We start from the raw sequence: 19,167 nt of genomic DNA on the forward strand, positions 1-19,167 counted from the left end.
CCGTATTGATGATTTGTTTGACCAACTTCGAGGTGCAAAAGTGTTTTCTAAGATTGATTTGAGGTCAGGTTACCATCAACTTCGAATTAAACCTGAGGATATTCCAAAGACAGCCTTTAGAACCAGATATGGTCACTATGAGTTTGTTGTGATGCCTTTTGGATTAACCAATGCGCCAGCTGTATTTATGGATTTGATGAACCGTATTTTTAAACCATACCTTGATAACTTTGTAGTTGTTTTCATTGATGATATTTTGGTATATTCTAAGAGTAATGAGGAACACGAGGAGCATCTGAGAAAAGTGTTAGATATGTTGATTGAAAACCAGTTGTATGCTAAGTTGTCGAAATGTGAATTCTGGCTTAAGGGAATATCATTTTTAGGACATATTATCTCTGAGAAAGGTGTATCTGTTGATCCTGAGAAAATAAAAGCAATTGTGGAATGGTCTAGACCAACTAATGTACCCGAAGTACGAAGTTTTATGGGTTTAGCTGGATACTATCGAAGATTTGTTCAAGATTTTTCTAAGGTTGCCTTACCCATAACCCGATTAGTTAGAAAGAATACCAAATTTGTGTGGAATGATGATTGTGAATGTGCATTTCAAGAATTTAAGAAACGTCTCACCACTGCCCCTATTCTTACCCTTCCATCTGGAACTGACGGATTTGTAATCTATAGTGATGCTTCTAAGAATGGGTTAGGATGTGTCTTAATGCAAAACAGAAAAGTTATAGCTTATGCTTCACGCCAACTCAAAGTCCATGAACAAAATTACCCTACCCATGACCTCGAACTTGCAGCTGTTGTTTTCGCCCTTAAGATTTGGAGACATTATTTGTATGGAGCTTCGTGTCAAATTTTCACCGACCATAAGAGTCTTAAATACATTTTCACCCAAAAAGAACTCAACATGAGGCAACGTAGGTGGTTAGAACTTCATAAAGATTATGACCTTGATATTCAATACCATCCCGGCAAGGCTAACGTTGTTGCAAACGCATTAAGTCGGAAGTCTCACTTAAATTCTATCCTAACTTTTTCCCGAGTCAACCGAGATGATCTACAAAATATGGAAATTGAGTTTATCAAAGGAGATGCTTGCTTGAATGTGTTGGTAATGAAGTGGTAATGAAGCCAACTTTGATTGATGAGATTAAGGAAGCGCAATGTAAGGACTCACAATTAGAAAGAATAAGGAGTGAAGTGGAAAATGGGAAGTCACCTGGTTTTGTCATTCAAGAGGATGGCACGTTAAGGTTTCAGGGAAGATTATGTGTGCCTAATGATGAGAAGTTGAAAAAGAGAATTTTAGAAGAAGCTCATAGTTCACCTTACTCGATTCACCCTGGAGGAAATAAGATGTATAAGGATTTAAGGCAAGTGTATTGGTGGAGCAACATGAAGCAAGAAGTGGCAGAGTACGTGGCTAAATGTTTGACATGTCAGAGAATCAAGATCGAGCATCAAAGACCAGCAGGTTTGTTGCAACCTCTGGATGTGCCAGAATGGAAATGGGATTCAGTTTCAATGGATTTTATCATAGGTTTAGGGTTTAGTTTCAATGGAAATGGGTCATTGTTGATCGATTAAAAAAGTCAGCGCATTTCTTAGCAATGAAGAGCAATTCGAGTTTAGATCAACTTGCTGAACTATATGTGAACACTATTGTGCGATTGCATGGAGTGCCTAGTTCGATTGTTTCTGATCGTGATACGAGATATCAATCAACCTATTGGAAAGGATTGCAGAAAGCTCTTGGGACGAAACTTAACTTCAGTACTGCATTTCATCCAACGACTAATGGACAAACATAACGCACTAACCAAATTGTTGAGGATATGTTGAGAGCATGTGTTTTGGATTTTCAAGGAACGTGGGAAAAGTTTCTGTGTAACGCCCCGACCTCTAATTCAAGTATTAAAGCATACTTAGCAGCGGAATTAACCTAATTCGGTCGGGTCGTTACACGCCGTAAATCCCTCTTGGGAATTACAAGGCAACAATCAATCATATTCCATTAGAACTCCCAAAATAACATAATAGTCCTCAAAATAAAAGTACATTATTTACTAAAGGTCTTTAATTAAACTATTAAAACATTAAGCATAAACTAAGTGAACATTATTATAGTAAATTCCTCGCCACTAATCGTTTCCATCGTTCCCCGCGGTACCTAAAACAGAAAACAAAACGGTGAGCCGAAGACTCGGTAACGACTATCCTAGCAGCGTAAATTCATTTCAATTCATTTTATTTAATAACACAGGGAGAATAGAATATAGTAAAACATTTTATAAAGTCCTTTATTGAATTCATTTATAGATTGAGGGTGCACATGCTAGCCGTGGCAAGTATGACATGGTGGAACGTCTTCCACGATGGACCGCTGTCCATAAAACATGGGGCCTTGGCCCGAAAAACATGAGAGCCTTGGCTCAATGGGCGGATGCCCCATGGGTACATGCATGACCGAGAATCGTAACCTGTGAACATATACTGCCCAACGGACTAGGAATTTCACTTTCATTTATCATGTTTCGTTTAATTTTACATTTTAGCCTTTTTACTTTAATTGAAATAACATAATTCCTTGTGATCAACATAAATCATCAATTCTTTCATGGTTTCTTATAAATACTATTTTATAAGAAATTCACTCAATCATAATATCATTTTATAAGAAAATCCAATCAATTATAATATAAGGAATAAATCCATCAAATCATATTATAATAAATAATTCAATAAAATCATATTTCATTTCCCGCAATGCATAAAACATGTCAAAACATTCAATTCATAAATAAATCATAACATTGTAATTTCATAAACGTATTTATAAGGGAACTTCGGGTACTAGCAATAGCCGTTACCTTAATTCCGCGACTTTGCTAAGGGATTTTCGTTGGTTCGTTCGTCCTGAGCTCCGAGTCCAATTTCTTTCAAAATAGTAAATCATTAAATTAGTATTAAATCGGTAAATAACTTTAAAATCAATATTTTATAAAATTATAAATTTTATATATATGAAGTTTAATAAAATATAATTTCGAGTTTTTAAAGAAAATATTATAATTAATCGAATTTTTAATCAAAATACATATATATATATATATATTTCATAACTCGATTTTTCATGTAAATAATATATAAATTTCATTTTGATACTAAATTCTTATTCTCGTAAAATTGGTAATAAAACCTGAGAAATAATACACAATTTTATTAGTAAATATGCATTTATAAAATTATTAAATCATAAATATTGATAAATTAGAATCTGAAAATTGGAAATTAGGCTCAACTCACCCAATAAGCCCAAATTGTAAAATGGCCCAATTACTTTGTGGGTTTTAAGGGAAGTAAATCAAAACCAAAATAGGTTTTGGTTTACTGGGAGCAAGGCACGAACAAAATAGGGGAGGGGGAGAAGGGACGCACGAGGAGGAGGAGAGGAGAGGAGGGAGGTGGCTGCCTGGGCTCGGTGGTTTGGCGCAGCGCCGGAGCTGAGGCGGCGATGGTGGTGGTTGACTGGTGGTGGCAGAACGGCGAGGGAGGCAGAGAAAGGCGCGAGAGGGCGGATGAGCAGGGGAGTTTTGTGGGGGTTTTTCGATCGGTTTTCGGGAAGGGAGAGGGCGGTTCGCCGGAGCTTTAGAGGCGGAGTGTGGTCGGCGAGAGGATGAAGGTGGTTGGGGTGGTGGTGCGTGGTGTGTTGTTGGTGCGGTGAGGCGGGGGAAGAGGGAGAAACAGAGGAGTGTGTCGAGAGGAGGGAGAGGGAAGGAGGTGGTGCGTGCGGCAGTTCTGGGGAGCGACGGTGGTTGGGGTGGTTGTATGGGGTGGGGTGGAGGTGGCAGTAGTGGTGGACGGTGATTGCAGTGGTGTTTGCGGTGGTGGTTCGAAGTTATAGAAACAAGGGGAAGTGAGGTTTGTTTGATGTTCAATTCTGATTTTTGGCTTGAGAAATTTGGGTTTCTGGTGGTTGGGTTTGTAAAGGAAAAAAAGGAAGAGTTCAATTTGAACTTTGCAAGTGAATGTAGATGGGATTGAGGGAAAAGAAGAAGGAAGGAAGAACTCATCTTCTTCTTCCTCTGGTTCACGTGGAGAGTAGGAAAAAAAACAAGTGAAAGTGAAATTTTGTTCTTAAGGGCATTTTGGTCATTTCACAAGATTAGGCCAAATTCTGAATTTGTTGCTATTTTTGGAAACTACTAAAAATGGAAATGTTTAGTTTAAAATAATTCTTAATGAAAATATCGTTAACGAAAAATAAATAAATTTTCGTTTATAAATTTATCGTTTAAAATAAATCGTAAAAACGTTTAAATTAACGGAATTCGATAATTCGTAATTATTTAAAACGAAATCAAGCTAATAAATATTTTTAATTTTAATAAATCAAGTTTAAAAATTTCGGGGTATTACATCCTTACCCCCTTAGAAAAAGTTTCGTCCTCGAAACTGGAGCTCAGTCGAACTAGCCATCCATAGAAATCATACAATTCGCACTTAATCATTCTATTTGTTGCACAAACATGATGAAATAACATTATAAAATAATCATTTAAATAACATATTAAAAATTCATACATCTTATCGCTTCTAAACGAATAGCTGGGGGTATTTCGATCTCATTTGCACTTCGACTTCCCAGGTGGCTTCAGATGTCAAGTGATTGGCCCACAAGACTTTAACCATTGGAATTACTTTGTTTCTAAGGCGTTTCTCTCTTCGTTCAAGAATTTCGATTGGTTTCTCCTCGTAAGTCAGATCGTTTCGCAACATCAAGGGTTCGTGAACAATCACATGGCTAGGATCAGGAACATATTTCCTTAACATGGATACGTGGAACACATTATGCACCTTTTCCAAGTCGGTCGGTAAGGCAAGTCGGTATGCTACTTCCCCTATTCTTTCTAATATCTCATATGGCCCGATGTACCTTGGGCTCAACTTCCCAGCCTGACCAAACCTCATTATTCCTTTTGTGGGTGAAATTTTCAAGAACACGTGATCACCAACTTCAAATTCTAACGGTCTTCTTCGTCGGTCTGCATAACTCTTTTGCCTACTTTGCGCTGCTTTCATTCTCGATTGGATTAAAAGAATCTTGTCGGTAGTTTCTTGAATCAATTCTGGTCCTATGACACGTGCTTCATCGATCTCACTCCAACATAATGGTGTTCGACATTTTCTTCCATAAAGAGCTTCGTACGGTGCCATACAAATGGTGGCCTGATAACTGTTGTTGTACGAAAATTCAACCATAGGTAGAAACTTCTCCCAGGTTCCTTGAAAATCCAGAATACAGGCTCTCAACATATCCTCAACAATTTGATTGGTACGTTCCGTTTGTCCATCAGTCGTTGGGTGAAATGCAGTACTAAAGTTAAGTTTTGTTCCAAGAGCTTTCTGCAATTCTTTCCAATAGGTTGATTGATACCTCGTATCACGATCAGAAACAATCGAACTAGGCACTCCATGCAATCGCACAATAGTGTTCACATACAGTTCAGCAAGTTGATCCAAACTTGAATTGTTCTTCATTGCTAAGAAATGTGCTGACTTTGTTAATCGATCAACAATGACCCAAATAGCATTCATTCCCTTGGTTGACCTTGGCAACCCTACGATAAAATCCATTGAAACTGAGTCCCATTTCCACTCTGGCACATCCAGAGGTTGCAGCAAACCTGCTGGTCTTTGATGCTCTATCTTAATTCTTTGACACGTCAAACATTTAGCCACATATTCTGCCACTTCTTGCTTCATGTTGCTCCACCAATACACTTGTCTCAAATCCTTATACATCTTATTTCCTCCAGGGTGGATCAAGTATGGCGAACTGTGAGCTTCCTCTAAGATTCTCTTTTTCAACTTTTCGTCGTTTGGTACGCATAATCTCCCTTGAAATCTCAACGTGCCATCTTCTTGCACTACAAAACCAGGTGACTTCCCATTTTGCACTTCGTTCCTTATTCTTTCTAATTGCAAGTCCTGACATTGTGCTTCCTTAATCTCATCAATCAAAGTTGGCTTCATTACCAACGTATATAAACATGCACTTCCTTTCTTAATGAACTCAATTTCCATCTTTTGCAAATCATCTTGGTTGGCTCGAGAAAAAGTTAGGATTGAGCTTAGGTGCGATTTTCGACTTAATGCGTCGGCAACCACGTTAGCCTTTCCGGGATGGTATTGAATATCAAGATCATAATCTTTAAGGAGTTCTAACCACCTACGTTGTCTCATGTTGAGTTCTTTTTGGGTGAAAATATACTTAAGGCTTTTATGGTCAGTGAAAATTTGACACGAAACTCCATACAAATAATGTCTCCAAATCTTAAGGGCGAAAACAACAGCTGCAAGTTCAAGGTCATGGGTAGGGTAGTTCTGTTCATGGACTTTGAGTTGGCGTGAAGCATAAGCTATGACTTTTCCATTTTGCATTAAGACACATCCTAACCCATTCTTAGAAGCATCACTATAAATAACAAATCCCTCAGTTCCAGATGGAAGGGTAAGAACAGGGGCAGTGGTAAGTCGTTTCTTAAGTTCTTGAAATGCACATTCACAATCATCATTCCACACAAATTTGGTATTCTTCCTAACTAATCGGGTTATGGGTAAGGCAACTTTAGAAAAGTCTTGAACGAACCTTCTATAGTATCCAGCTAAACCCATAAAACTCCTTACTTCAGGGACATTAGTTGGTCTAGGCCATTCCACAATTGCTTTTATTTTCTCAGGGTCAACAGATATACCTCTCTCAGAAATAATATGACCTAAAAATGAGATTTCCTTAAGCCAGAACTCACACTTTGATAACTTGGCATACAATTGGTTTTCAATCAATGTTTCTAACACTTTTCTCAAATGAACCTCATGTTCCTCATTACTCTCGGAATATACCAAAATATCATCAATAAAAACAACCACAAACTTATCAAGGTAGGGTTTAAAAATACGGTTCATTAAATCCATAAATACAGCTGGTGCATTGGTCAACCCAAAAGGCATGACAACAAACTCATAGTGACCATATCTAGTTCTAAAGGCTGTCTTTGGAATATCCTCAGGTTTAATTCGGAGTTGATGGTATCCAGACCTCAAATCAATTTTAGAAAATACTTTTGCACCTCGAAGCTGGTCAAACAAATCATCGATACGTGGTAAGGGATACTTATTCTTAATAGTGATCTTGTTTAATTCTCTATAGTCTATGCATAACCTCATAGTTCCATCCTTTTTCTTCACAAATAAAACAGGGGCTCCCCAAGGCGAAACACTAGGTCGAATATATCCTTTTTCAAGTAACTCATCTAATTGCTTCTTTAATTCTTGTAACTCAGCTGGTGCCATTCTATATGGTGCCTTAGAGATGGGGGTGGATCCTGGAATCAACTCAATGCTAAAGTTTAATTCTCTTGGTGGGGGCATACTAGGTATTTCTTCTGGAAAAACATGTGGGTACTCACAAACAACGGGTATGTCGGTAATGGAAGATCCAGAGGTATTTAGGTCAATAATACTACACATGAACTTATTTGCGTACTCTAGAACACTCATTGTTCCTTGTTGCAAGTGCAGAAATTCATCTTCCTTTTGCTTCCTTAATGATGGTGGATAAAACTTATCTCTCATTAACTTCTGGAGTTGATTCCAACCAAATCCCGGCACATTCTTTCGTTCCTTGTTTACTTTCCACCATAATCCTGCTTGGCCCGTTAAATAAAACACGGCAAAGTCAACTCTCCATTTCTCCGGGCATTGCAGGGTTTCAAACAACTGATCGATGCGACTTATCCAATCCTCGAATTCAACGAGATCGGGCTTGCCATCGTAGGATGGTGGGTTGAGCGTTGAAAAGCTCTTGAACATCGTTGCGCTCTCGTTCCCACTAACATCTTTCTTTTTCCGGGAATCTTGGACTAATTTGGCCAACATCGCACTCACATTTTCCAATCGCTCCATTCTTTCCTCATGGCCGTCGACATGGACATATTCCTTATGAATCGTGTCGTTATCATCATGAACATGGTGCTCGTTGTGAGCTCCGTTGGTAACATCATTGTTAGCTTCGATAGTCGACATTCTGCATGACATATCTTATCAGATTGAAGCGGATAATCAATAGAAAATAAGCCCTTTAACCCGTTCCTACACTCACACTCATGTTCATTTTAGCTTAACTTAATCATGATTTTTAGAAAATTCTTTCTACTTAATTCCTTAAAACTCTTTGCTTAAAGCCTAATGATCTAATTACGTGCCATAACCCGTGAGGTTTAGCACTAATGGTCCAGAACCTTCGCTCTGATACCAAACTGTAACGCCCCGACCTCTAATTCAAGTATTAAAGCATACTTAGCAGCGGAATTAACCTAATTCGGTCGGGTCGTTACACGCCGTAAATCCCTCTTGGGAATTACAAGGCAACAATCAATCATATTCCATTAGAACTCCCAAAATAACATAATAGTCCTCAAAATAAAAGTACATTATTTACTAAAGGTCTTTAATTAAACTATTAAAACATTATGCATAAACTAAGTGAACATTATTATAGTAAATTCCTCGCCACTAATCGTTTCCATCGTTCCCCGCGGTACCTAAAACAGAAAACAAAACGGTGAGCCGAAGACTCAGTAACGACTATCCTAGCAGCGTAAATTCATTTCAATTCATTTTATTTAATAACACAGGGAGAATAGAATATAGTAAAACATTTTATAAAGTCCTTTATTGAATTCATTTATAGATTGAGGGTGCACATGCTAGCCGTGGCAAGTATGACATGGTGGAACGTCTTCCACGATGGACCAATGTCCATAAACATGGGGCCTTGGCCCGAAAAACATGAGAGCCTTGGCTCAATGGGCGGATGCCCCGTGGGTAAATGCATGACCGAGAATCGTAACCTGTGAACATATACTGCCCAACGGACTAGGAATTTCACTTTCATTTATCATGTTTCGTTTAATTTTACATTTTAGCCTTTTTACTTTAATTGAAATAACATAATTCCTTGTGATCAACATAAATCATCAATTCTTTCATGGTTTCTTATAAATACTATTTTATAAGAAATTCACTCAATCATAATATCATTTTATAAGAAAATCCAATCAATTATAATATAAGGAATAAATCCATCAAATCATATTATAATAAATAATTCAATAAAATCATATTTTATTTCCCGCAATGCATAAAACATGTCAAAACATTCAATTCATAAATAAATCATAACATTGTAATTTCATAAACGTATTTATAAGGGAACTGCGGGTACTAGCAATAGCCGTTACCTTGATTCAGCGACTTTGCTAAGGGATTTTCGTTGGTTCGTTTGTCCTGAGCTCCGAGTCCAATTTCTTTCAAAATAGTAAATCATTAAATTAGTATTAAATCGGTAAATAATTTTAAAATCAATATTTTATAAAATTATAAATTTTATATATATGAAGTTTAATAAAATATAATTTCGAGTTTTTAAAGAAAATATTATAATTAATCGAATTTTTAATCAAAATACATATATATATATATATATATATATATATATATATATATATATATATATATATATATATATATATATATATATATATCTCATAACTCGATTTTTCATGTAAATAATATATAAATTTCATTTTGATACTAAATTCTTATTCTCGTAAAATTGGTAATAAAACCTGAGAAATAATACACAATTTTATTAGTAAATATGCATTTATAAAATTATTAAATCATAAATATTGATAAATTAGAATCTGAAAATTGGAAATTAGGCTCAACTCACCCAATAAGACCAAATTGTAAAATGGCCCAATTACTTTGTGGGTTTTAAGGGAAGTAAATCAAAACCAAAATAGGTTTTGGTTTACTGGGAGCAAGGCACGAACAAAACAGGGGAGGGGGAGAAGGGACGCACGAGGAGGAGGAGAGGAGAGGAGGGAGGTGGCTGCCTGGGCTCGGTGGTTTGGCGCAGCGCCGGAGGTAAGGCGGCGATGGTGGTGGTTGACTGGTGGTGGCAGAACGGCGAGGGAGGCAGAGAAAGGCGCGAGAGGGCAGATGAGCAGGGGAGTTTTGTGGGGGGTTTTTCGATCGGTTTTCGGGAAGGGAGAGGGCGGTTCGCCGGAGTTTTAGAGGCGGAGTGTGGTCGGCGAGAGGATGAAGGTGGTTGGGGTGGTGGTGCGTGGTGTGCTGTTGGTGCGGCGAGGCGGGAGAAGAGGGAGAAACAGAGGAGTGTGTCGAGAGGAGGGAGAGGGAAGGAGGTGGTGCGTGCGGCAGTTCTGGGGAGCGACGGTTGTTGGGGTGGTTGTATGGGGTGGGGTGGAGGTGGCAGTAGTGGTGGACGGTGATTGCAGTGGTGTTTGCGGTGGTGGTTCGAAGTTACAGAAACAAGGGGAAGTGAGGTTTGTTTGATGTTCAATTCTGATTTTTGGCTTGAGAAATTTGGGTTTCTGGTGGTTGGGTTTTTAAAGGAAAAAAAGGAAGAGTTCAATTTGAACTTTGCAAGTGAATGTAGATGGGATTGAGGGAAAAGAAGAAGGAAGGAAGAACTCATCTTCTTCTTCCTCTGGTTCACGTGGAGAGCAGGAAAAAAAAACAAGTGAAAGTGAAATTTTGTTCTTAAGGGTATTTTGGTCATTTCACAAGATTAGGCCAAATTCTGAAATTTGTTGCTATTTTTGGAAACTACTAAAAATGGAAATTTTTAGTTTAAAATAATTCTTAATGAAAATATCGTTAACGAAAAATAAATAAATTTTCGTTTATAAATTTATCGTTTAAAATAAATCGTAAAAACGTTTAAATTAACGGAATTCGATAATTCGTAATTATTTAAAACGAAATCAAGCTAATAAATATTTTTAATTTTAATAAATCAAGTTTAAAATTTTCGGGGTATTACATTCTGCCTATGGTTGAATTTTCGTACAACAACAGTTATCAGGCCACTATTGGTATGGCACCGTACGAAGCACTTTATGGAAGGAAATGTCGAACACCATTATGTTGGAGTGATATCGATGAGGCACGTATTATAGGACCAGAGTTGATTCAAGAAACTACTGACAAGATTCGTTTAATCCAATCAAGAATGATGGCAGCACAAAGTAGGCAAAAGAGTTATGCGGACCAACGCAGAAGACCACTAGAGTTTGAGGTTGGAGATCACGTGTTCTTGAAAATTTCGCCAACGAAAGGAATAATGAGATTTGGTCAAACAGGGAAGTTGAGCCCAAGATACATCGGGCCATATGAGATACTAGAAAGAGTAGGTGCAGTAGCATATCGACTAGCTTTACCAACCGACTTGGAAAAGGTGCATAATGTGTTCCACGTGTCGATGTTAAGAAAATATGTTCCTGATCCTAGCCATGTGATTACGCATGAACCCTTGTTATTGCGAAACGATTTGACTTACGAGGAGAAACCAATTGAAATTCTAGAACGAAGAGAGAAACGACTTAGAAGCAAAGTAATTCCAATGGTTAAAGTCTTGTGGGCCAATCACTTGACATCTGAAGCTACATGGGAAGTCGGAGCGCAAATGAGATCGAAATATCCCCAGTTATTCGTTTAGAAACGATAAGATGTATGAATTTTAATATGTGATTTGAATGATTATGTTATAATGATATTCCGCCATGTTTGTATAGCGAATAAAACGATTAAGTATGAATTATATGATTCTATGAATGGCTAGTTCGACTGAGCTCCAGTTTCGAGGACGAAACTTTTTCAAAGGGGGTAAGGATGTAATACCCCGAAATTTTAAACTCGATTTATTAAAATTAAAAATATTTATTAACTTGATTTCGTTTTAATTAAATTTCGAATAATCGAATTTCGTTATTTTAATCGTTTTTACGATTTATTTTAAACGACGAACTTATAAACTGAAATTATTTATTTTTCGTTAACGATAATTTATTTATTTTTAAGGAATTACTTTAATTAAACATTTTTATTTCTGAAAATTAATTACAAATTCTGAATTTTTGCCAAATATTGTAAATTTATTAAATATAAAAAAAATAAAAAAAAGGGAGAAAATTTATTTTGCTTGTTCTCCACGTATAAACCAGGAAGTCAATACTTCCTTCCTTCCCTCAAATTCTGTCCAAGTTCACTCCTTGGAGCCCAAGGAATGCACCTTGTTCTTCACTCTTCTTGATTTTATAATCAGACAACAATTCCATTTTGTTTCTCAACCAAAATCAATTAACAAAACTGAGAAGCAATTCCCCCTTGTTCCTCCAATTGCTCGAACCACCACCAATAACAACAACCGCCACCAACCACCGTCTGCCACCCCTGTCCACCACCATTTTCACCACCATCCAACACCACCTAACCACCAAACACCACCACCTCACCGTATCCCCTCCCCTGCTCTCTCCTCCTTTCGCGACGCCCCTGCCCCCTCCCCTGTTCCTGCTCCTTTCTCCAACTCGCCGCACCACCCCCATCGCACTCCACCACCGCCCACCATCACCAACCCACACACCAATCTCCGCCGCCCCACAAATCCCGGTGCTCCGCCCAAAATCGCCCAAAACTCTCCCTCACAACCCCTCCCCTGCTTCCCCTTCATTTTCGCACTCCCTCCTCCTCTCGCCTGGACCACCGCCGCACAAACCACCACCACCGTCGCCTTCACCGGCGCATCATCTGTTCACTGAGCCGCCCAGCCAGACGCCACCCTCTTCCTCCCTCTCTCCTCCCCTCGTGCTTCCCCTGTTTCTCTCGTCTCCCCTTCCCTTGTTTCTCTCGCCTCCCCTTCCCCAGTCGTGCCTCAACCCAAAACCACAACAAAATAAAATCAGATTCTTTGGTCTTGTTTTATTCTCCTCAAACCCATATTAAATTGGGCCAACTAACCATTTGGGCCTTTGGTAAGACTAATCTGAATTTTCAGATTTTAAATTTAGCAATATTTATGTTTTAATAGTTTTTATGATATAATTATTTACTAATAAAACGATTTTATTTTCAGGTTTAATTATCAAATATCGATTTTACTAAAATAAATTACTTAGCCTGAATTAACAAAAACGGAATTTTTAATATTATTTACATAAAAATCAATTATGAAATATATATGTATTTCGATTGAAAATTCGATTAATAATAACATTTTCGTTAAATTTTGAAAGTATAATTTTATTAAAAATTCGTTATTTATATTAAAACTCGTTATTTATAAAATTCATTACTTATAAAATTTATGATTTTATAAAATATTGATTTTAAATTATATTATCGATTTAACTAAAATAAGTTACTAAATGGATTTATCAAGGACAAAATTTAAATAAGATTTTCGTGTAAATTAATTAAGGAAAATATATATATTTCGATTGAAATTTCAATTAATTATATTCTTCATTAAAATTGGCGTTTAATTATATTTTCATTAAAACTATGAAATTATATATTTTTTTAACATTATTATTAGAAAATTTGTTAATTATAAAGTTTCGAAATTATTAAGTTAAATTATTTATCAATTTGGTACTAATTCAATTATTTAATATTTTTAAAGAAATTGGACTCGGAGCTCAGGACAAACGAACCAACGAAAATCCTTAGCAAAGTCGTGCAAGTGAGGTAACGGCTATTGCTAGTACCCGCAATCCCCTTGTAAATGTATTATGAAATTATGACGTTATGATTGAATTTATGAATTAAATGTTTTGATGTGTTTTATGGATTGTGGGATGAAATATGATTTGATTAAATTGTTTCTTATAATATGATTTGATTGAGTTTTCTCATAAAATGATGTTTATGCAATGCTATGAAAGAATTGATGTTTTATGAATCCCAGGATCTAAATGATATTTCATGATCTAAAAAGAGTTATGTTATTTCAACTGAAATCCAAGCCAAGGCTTGGTAAAATTACAAACAACATGATAAATGAAAGTGAAAGACCTAGTTTGTCTGGCGGTATATAAACTACCATCTTCCTATCTACCGGTCATGCATGCACCACGGACACTTGTCCACCCATGGATCACGAGCCCAGGCTCCCACGGTTTATGAGCCCAGGCTCAGGGCCCAGACCCATGTTACGATGATGAGCCCAGGCTCTTATGGGCCCAGGCCCAGTGGAGAATTCCTTCACGGTTCGTACTTGTCGACAACTAGCATGTTAAATTGCAAAGTTTATGAATGAATTAAATACGATGTTTTATTAAATGTTTTACCTATTCTATTCTCCCTGTGTTATTAAATAAAATGAATTGAAATGAATTTACGCTGCTAGAATAGTTCGTTACTGAGTCTTCCGCTCACCGTTTTTGTTTTCTGTTTTAGGTACTGATGGGGACGATGGACACGAGTAGTGGCGAGGAATTTCACTTTAATATCATCCACCTAGTTTATGCTTACAGTTTTAATAGTTTAATAGTTTAATTAAAGACTCTTAGTATGTTATGTACTTTCATTTTAATAATATTAAGGATTATATATATATATATATATATATATATATATATATATATATATATATATATATATATATATATATATATATACGTTCAAAATAACTACAAGAGCGATCAAAGTCTTACGCCTCAAAGTATGTTCCTCGGGCCATATGGACTCGCCCGACTATTGCAATAACTGTACGCCTTAAGAGCAACAGTTCCTTTGAATAATCGCCCCAAAGCGACAAACACCGTAGTCCACCAATCGGCTACGGCTTCTTGAGAAATCATCAAGAGAGAGTCCTGCCTGGGACGCACTTTCGACGCCCAGGACCAGGCGCCAGATATTCCGACGCCCAGCCCTGGGCGCTGAAAATCAGCTCAACTCATTGTGATCTCTAAAATTTTACGTTCCAAAAATAAAGAAAAACAAAAGAGAAGAGAATACGTAGAATTTCCAAGTAAAAAAGAGGCCAATTGTGTCATCAAAAGACCAGCCCAAACAATATTTTCAACGCCCCACTTGGGCGTGAATTATTTCAACGCCTAGTCTTGGGCGCCGAAAATGAGCCCAGGCCCCAAAAAAGGCCCTGACTTCTGTAGGGTCCTGCCGTATCCATTCGACTCGAAAATCGCCGATTTCTTTACTGAAAGTCGCACCTCAAGGCTTTGTTAAGAGTAGCACACCACTACAAAGATCGCTCGCACTTACGAGCACGACCCCAAAACACGATCAAGGACATTACAAAATGCGTATCCCCAAGGAACCTCTTTGACAAGAAATGACCGTCAAGCACGAGTGCTTGGGGGATCGAAAGAAAATATATATTTCAAAAGAGAGTATGCAAAGTAAAAATAATATTCCCAGACCACGCTGTACGAAGTCCCGTGTTTGGATAATCTCAAAAGATAAAACCGGATTACGACCTCAAAACAAAGGTCGTCGTTGATACTTATACATAGTCCCCTAATCAAGGACCCAGGTAGTGGCAAAATTGAGTCGTAAAGACTAGCTCAAAACCATGAAAGATGATGACCACGAGACAATGGTCCGTCTAAGCACGTTGCCAACCCACATTCAGGTTGCAACTAAATCCGAGCATCCCTCGAAAGAAAATAAATTCTTCAAAAAACAAAAACAGGCTCGCCATCTTCAGCCGGCGGCGTCTGCGTTACTAACCGCGCATGTCCTCGGTTTTCGAAAATGAAATCTTCAAAAATACAAACAGGCTCGTCATCTTCAGCCGACGGGGTCTACGTCACAAACCGCGTAGGTCCTTATTTTCAAAACATCAAAACAGATTCGTCCACTTCTATCGGACGGGGCGTCCACCCTCAGCAGGACAGGCTCGCCCGCCTTCAGCGCAGGTCCTTAGTCGCTGCGGCGATAACTTTTCCTGGTTTATCTTTTTCCAAAAATAAAAAGATGGTTTATCTTTTTCCAAAAATCAAAGGATGGTTTATCTTTTTCCAAAAATCAAAAGATGGTTTCCCTTTTCCAAAAATCAAAGGATGGTTTCCCTTTTCCAAAAATCAAAGGACCGTTTCTCTTTTCAAAAATCAAAAATTGGTTTTCCGCTTTTCCAAAAAAGAGTGATATGCTGGATTTTCCTTCGTTTTACGTCTTATAAAAACAAGGGGGTTTTCTCGTTTAGCTAACCCTGAAAATGAGAATCTTTAAAAACATTTTTACCTCGTGATCGAGCTTGGACGGGCCTAGTTACACTTTATAGCTTTGATTTCGAAAACATCTGTAGATACTTCCAATGACACTTGAGGAATGTGTTAACACTCCAAGTGATGACCCTTAAGTCAAATGTTATCACTCGGGGGCTCGTGAGACCCTCGCAAAACAGGCCACATACACCATGGCTTGTATGACGCACTCCGTCTGATACTTTGACCATCGTCTTACTCCAAGACTCAGTCAAAGTGGGGGCTAACTATAGACACCTACTTTTGTCCCCATTCCCGAAAGGGAAGGTTCGATGATGAGAACATAAATCTCCACTTGGCAACGCATCTCCTGTAAAATAACGAATCTCAATCACCCTTTCATTTCAGCCAAAACTGCTATTTACAAAAACCTGATAAAAATAGTAACTGCCGTAAGAAGTAGTTGTTAAAAGTGGCAAAGTCATAAAAGATAGAAATCTGTCAGAATTAGGTGTTTCACTCCAACATAAGTCCTAAAAGAGATAGAATTGGCAAAAGGAATTCTATTCCTGCTATAATTCGGAAATAAGAGTTACGTATTAATTAAATTCCTAACGAACTTAGAGTTCGTAACGGGCCCAGACGCATTCCGTCATAAGTTAATACGCACTAAGAAACTCGGATAAATCTCAAAAGCTCCGTGTTTAAGAGTCCAGATCTGACAAAAGGCTCGGCCCAGATCCTATTTTTAACGCCTGGGTCTGGGCGCCGAAATCTTCGGCGCCCAGCCCTGGGCGCTGAAAATACCTGGGGTCGTGTCGTCTCCGAATTCTTTTTGGATTCGTATTCTAAAAATCTATCTTTCCACAAACTCTTTCCCTATAAATACAGCCTAAAAACCGACGTGAACAACACACACAATTTCATAACCTGAGTATTGACTCTAGCCTTAAGCCTAGCCTCACGCTGCGAAATTGATCCGGCGTTCTATCGCAATCGACCCAAAAGTCGAACAGAACGCATCATGTCCCTTGTAGCTGATGAATTAAGCCTAAATACTGGAACACTTCTTAGAAACCCGAGATTCGTTAAATAAAAGGAGAAATAGCAAAGCCAAGTGGTTCGTTTTCTGAGAACCGTGACGCACCTCTCAAGGGTGTGTTGTAATGTGTCCCTCATATGATTTAATCGCTTTGATCACCCTTTTATAAAATTGTCAAACTATTAACTTGATTGATCTATCACGCCTAATAAGATAATACCTTGGACAATTGAATTATCATACTAGGTACCTTAAATCAACCTAAATAAGATAATCACGATCGACTTAGTATTATGTGTTGCATATTGCTAAAATCAATTCAGAATAGTTTAATAGTTTAAACGCATGTCCCTTCAATTATTAATGCTGAGCTAGTAAGGATAACCTGCCTCTGGAGTTATCGATGAGCACTCCTCTCGGTAGTTACAGTCCCCCGAACTCTCAATCTCTGCCCTGCGGGTGTACGTTGAGCGATCCCCACACCAGGGATCACAAGGGAACCTATGGCCTTCATGGTCGAACATAATTGCACTCCCTTTATGTCACGATAACCGGGTTTTGTCAGTTTTTCTCATTGTCGTTAAAAACTGAATGGCGACTCCTATATTACTAGTCGATTGGGTGTAAACTCACAGGAAATCTAACTACACTTGATCTAACGACGTCACGCCCACGAGGGACGAGGTCATGCATTAGCCTCGTGCTTTTTCGACCCCCTCACAGTTTGTTTACACAAGGTACGTACATACCTGTGTGCTTGGAGATGTGTGTTATTATTGAAACCATGTTGAATTTGTCGATGAACTTGGTTATGTTGGAATTTACATGTTTAATATTGTTGGATGAACATGTTGAACATATATTTCGTTATGAGAATTATAACATGTTAGTATGGATGATTGATGCAAACATGTTGGTTGGGAACACTAGATTATTATTATTATTATTATTATTATTATTATTATTATTATTATTATTATTATTATTATATATATATATATATATATATATATATATATATATATATATATATATATATATATATATATATATATTGATTTAGGTCGATTGATCGTTGTCCCCTTTTAGCTTTTCACTACTTTATGAGGGTCGAGGACCTTGTTTAGTAAGTTGAAACGTTATACCCATATAGAGGGGTTGATCATTATTAAAGGAAAGGTTGAATTAATTGGAATGAGTCTTGATTGATACCTTTGTGATCACTTACTTAATTCCAAGATAAAAACAGTGGTGATTAATTGTTGATTGTATGACTTATGTAATTGTTGAGTCATAACAGAGTTTAATCTGTAAATCATGTAAAGTGAAACTGAGTAGCAATAGCTTTAGACTGTGCACGTCTGAAGTGACGGACAATCAGGAGTTGGGGTCATGGGTCGCCTATGGCTTTTTATGGGGACGGATTGATCACCGGTTCTATTTTATTCAAAAGTTCCTCGATATCGCAGGTCATTGGGGTTACGGAGTCGCTCCCGTACCTCGTCTTCTTAATGAAGACTTCTAGTAGCAACTCGGTCCATTGACTATTTCAATTAAAATAATGTTAATGATACAAAGGTCTAGATCGGTCAAATATAGTCTTCAAGTTAATATGTTTTGGTTATCCTTACTTATGTTTTGTTAGTATCATGTTAGGGTTGTTCGTTTAATAGAATCATGTTAGGATTATTATTGCTTTAGTATGTAGTACTCAGCTTTGCTGATTACGTGCGTTGTTTTCGTGTGTTGATCATGATTATGCCTTATTGATCCTGTGATGACCCATTTTGGTGAGCAGTCTCTAAGGATCAATAAGCGTTGCCCATCTACAGGTTTGAAGATGATGCATTATTGGGATCGGGATTAGAGAGCTTGTATTTATTTTGTTTTGCTAAGTGACTTGGGTTTGTTAAATTGGACTTTGAACTTGTCGTACTATTTACATTTCCTTATTTTCGTTGATTGATTTTTGGGATTAAATCTGTAATTGATTATTTATAAACCTAAAGTTAG

At 37.5% G+C, this 19,167-nt stretch overlaps 1 protein-coding gene and 1 long non-coding RNA gene across 2 annotated transcripts; one reads left to right on the forward strand and one right to left on the reverse strand.

Moving 5' to 3' along the window:
- Nucleotides 1-1,911: 1,911 nt before the first annotated feature.
- Nucleotides 1,912-3,949, reverse strand: LOC130467975 (uncharacterized). The gene is made up of 3 exons (XR_008928182.1): nucleotides 3,319-3,949; nucleotides 2,883-2,948; nucleotides 1,912-2,182 (listed from the first exon to the last, which is right to left on the reverse strand). It is a non-coding gene; the product is annotated as an uncharacterized lncRNA (long non-coding RNA).
- Nucleotides 3,950-10,019: 6,070 nt separating this feature from the next.
- Nucleotides 10,020-12,704, forward strand: LOC130467611 (pollen-specific leucine-rich repeat extensin-like protein 1). Its single transcript, XM_056836167.1, has 2 exons — nucleotides 10,020-10,369; nucleotides 12,209-12,704. The coding sequence occupies exons 1-2, from the start codon at nucleotides 10,020-10,022 to the stop codon at nucleotides 12,702-12,704; spliced, it is 846 nt and encodes a 281-aa protein (XP_056692145.1).
- Nucleotides 12,705-19,167: the final 6,463 nt, after the last annotated feature.

Source organism: Spinacia oleracea, chromosome 2 (genome assembly GCF_020520425.1).
Source record: "Spinacia oleracea cultivar Varoflay chromosome 2, BTI_SOV_V1, whole genome shotgun sequence".
NCBI lineage: Eukaryota > Viridiplantae > Streptophyta > Magnoliopsida > Caryophyllales > Amaranthaceae > Spinacia > Spinacia oleracea.

Bases quoted from the DNA above. Each gene is read 5' to 3' on its own strand.
- LOC130467611 (XM_056836167.1), top strand. From the start codon at position 10,020: ATGGTGGTGGTTGACTGGTGGTGGCAGAACGGCGAGGGAGGCAGAGAA. The intron at 10,370-12,208 runs GTGATTGCAGTG...TTTTATAATCAG, and splicing joins GGTGGCAGTAGTGGTGGACG to ACAACAATTCCATTTTGTTT.